The 1262-nt window shown below is 37.6% G+C and overlaps 1 protein-coding gene across 2 annotated transcripts in view; it reads left to right on the top strand.

The window, feature by feature from the left end:
- The window catches only part of LOC119587849 (WD repeat-containing protein 37-like), a gene marked incomplete at its 3' end in the record, with an annotated part of 35088 nt that overhangs the window by 24420 nt on the left and 9406 nt on the right, over positions 1–1262 (top strand). For both annotated transcript variants that reach the window (XM_037936554.1, XM_037936553.1), the window contains 1 exon segment: positions 654–826. In XM_037936554.1, the coding sequence (XP_037792482.1) occupies positions 654–826 (173 nt within the window).

Here is a 1262-nt window from a genome sequence, read left to right as displayed (position 1 = left end):
CACAGTTTTGCTTATATTATTTTTTTCTGAAGGTAAAGGATGAGGCCTATCATAAAAAAACTTGTGTAGCTGGTGCTATACAGTGTAATTTTTTTCTTCTTCTTTTTACTTCTACATTCACATTGTTTATATAAACACTAGTGTGATGCTGTCATACTACTGTTCTATCAGTTAAATAGAGCAAGATTTTATAATTCTAGGCAAAAACAATATGCCATACAATGTGTTTATATATATATGAATGTGAGTGCATGAGATTAACCCAACACCAGCGGGTATCAGAAATCTATGAGTGGAAGTCTGCTACATGTAGTGGAACTGACCGCTCCATGCACTCTGGTGCGTCGCCACATAACCCATCGAGAGGGGTTTAAGAACTTTAACTATGTGCCAAATATTACATTGTAGTCAGTGGGTTAATTATATAAGAAAGCATGATATGTATACCAACTAGGTTTTGCAATAAAGTAAACTTTTATAGCAGTTTGACAAAAGGTCAGAAAAGCATTTCTTTCTGTTTCTCATTAGCTGTACCTACAATGTAAATGGCAGTAATATCCATTTAACTTACATTTTTTGTCACATTTTCTTCACTTCTGCATTTACTTATTTTCACAGTAACTTTTGTATCATGTGTATCCTGCATTTCACAGACCAGACAGCCTGTGTGTGGGGCATTGATGGAGGGAGAAATCTGCTGCAGTACACAGGTCACAGTGGATCAGTCAATTCAGTCAAATTTCACCCCACAAAAGACCTGATCCTGACAGCAAGTGGAGACAACACAGCCCATGTTTTCCAGGCTGCCATCACTCCTGACCAACTGGTTTGTAGATCCCCCTTTCCTTAGCATGGATGCTGTGATCAAGTGGTGGGATTGCCAAAATGATTAAACAAAAGCTAACTACAACTGAAAGGAAAAATTGTGAATCCAGTAGAAAATTCTGCACATTACCCTTCATATTATTGACCCCTAATGAGTATGGGAGCTAGTTCTAACTTGCTGTAGTATGTACTATTAAGTACATAGAGGCTAGTCTAGGACTAACAGCATATCAGAGAGATTTGCTAGTGGTCCTATTGGGTTGCCTTGACCCAGTTTTTGGATCTCTTGGTGTTCAGAATGATTGCTTCAGCTAGACACATCCCACCTCCACCCCCAAAGTTTATAGTAATTGCGAACCAAATTAATTTACATTTGAAATTTTGAGCAGTATTACACTTGGAGGTCAAAGATCACAAATTCAAATTCAAAAATTCCC

The sequence above is a fragment of the Penaeus monodon genome, chromosome 23, assembly GCF_015228065.2.
Source record: "Penaeus monodon isolate SGIC_2016 chromosome 23, NSTDA_Pmon_1, whole genome shotgun sequence".
In the NCBI taxonomy this organism is placed as follows: domain Eukaryota; kingdom Metazoa; phylum Arthropoda; class Malacostraca; order Decapoda; family Penaeidae; genus Penaeus; species Penaeus monodon.
This window is presented reverse-complemented; position numbering and strand designations above follow the sequence as displayed.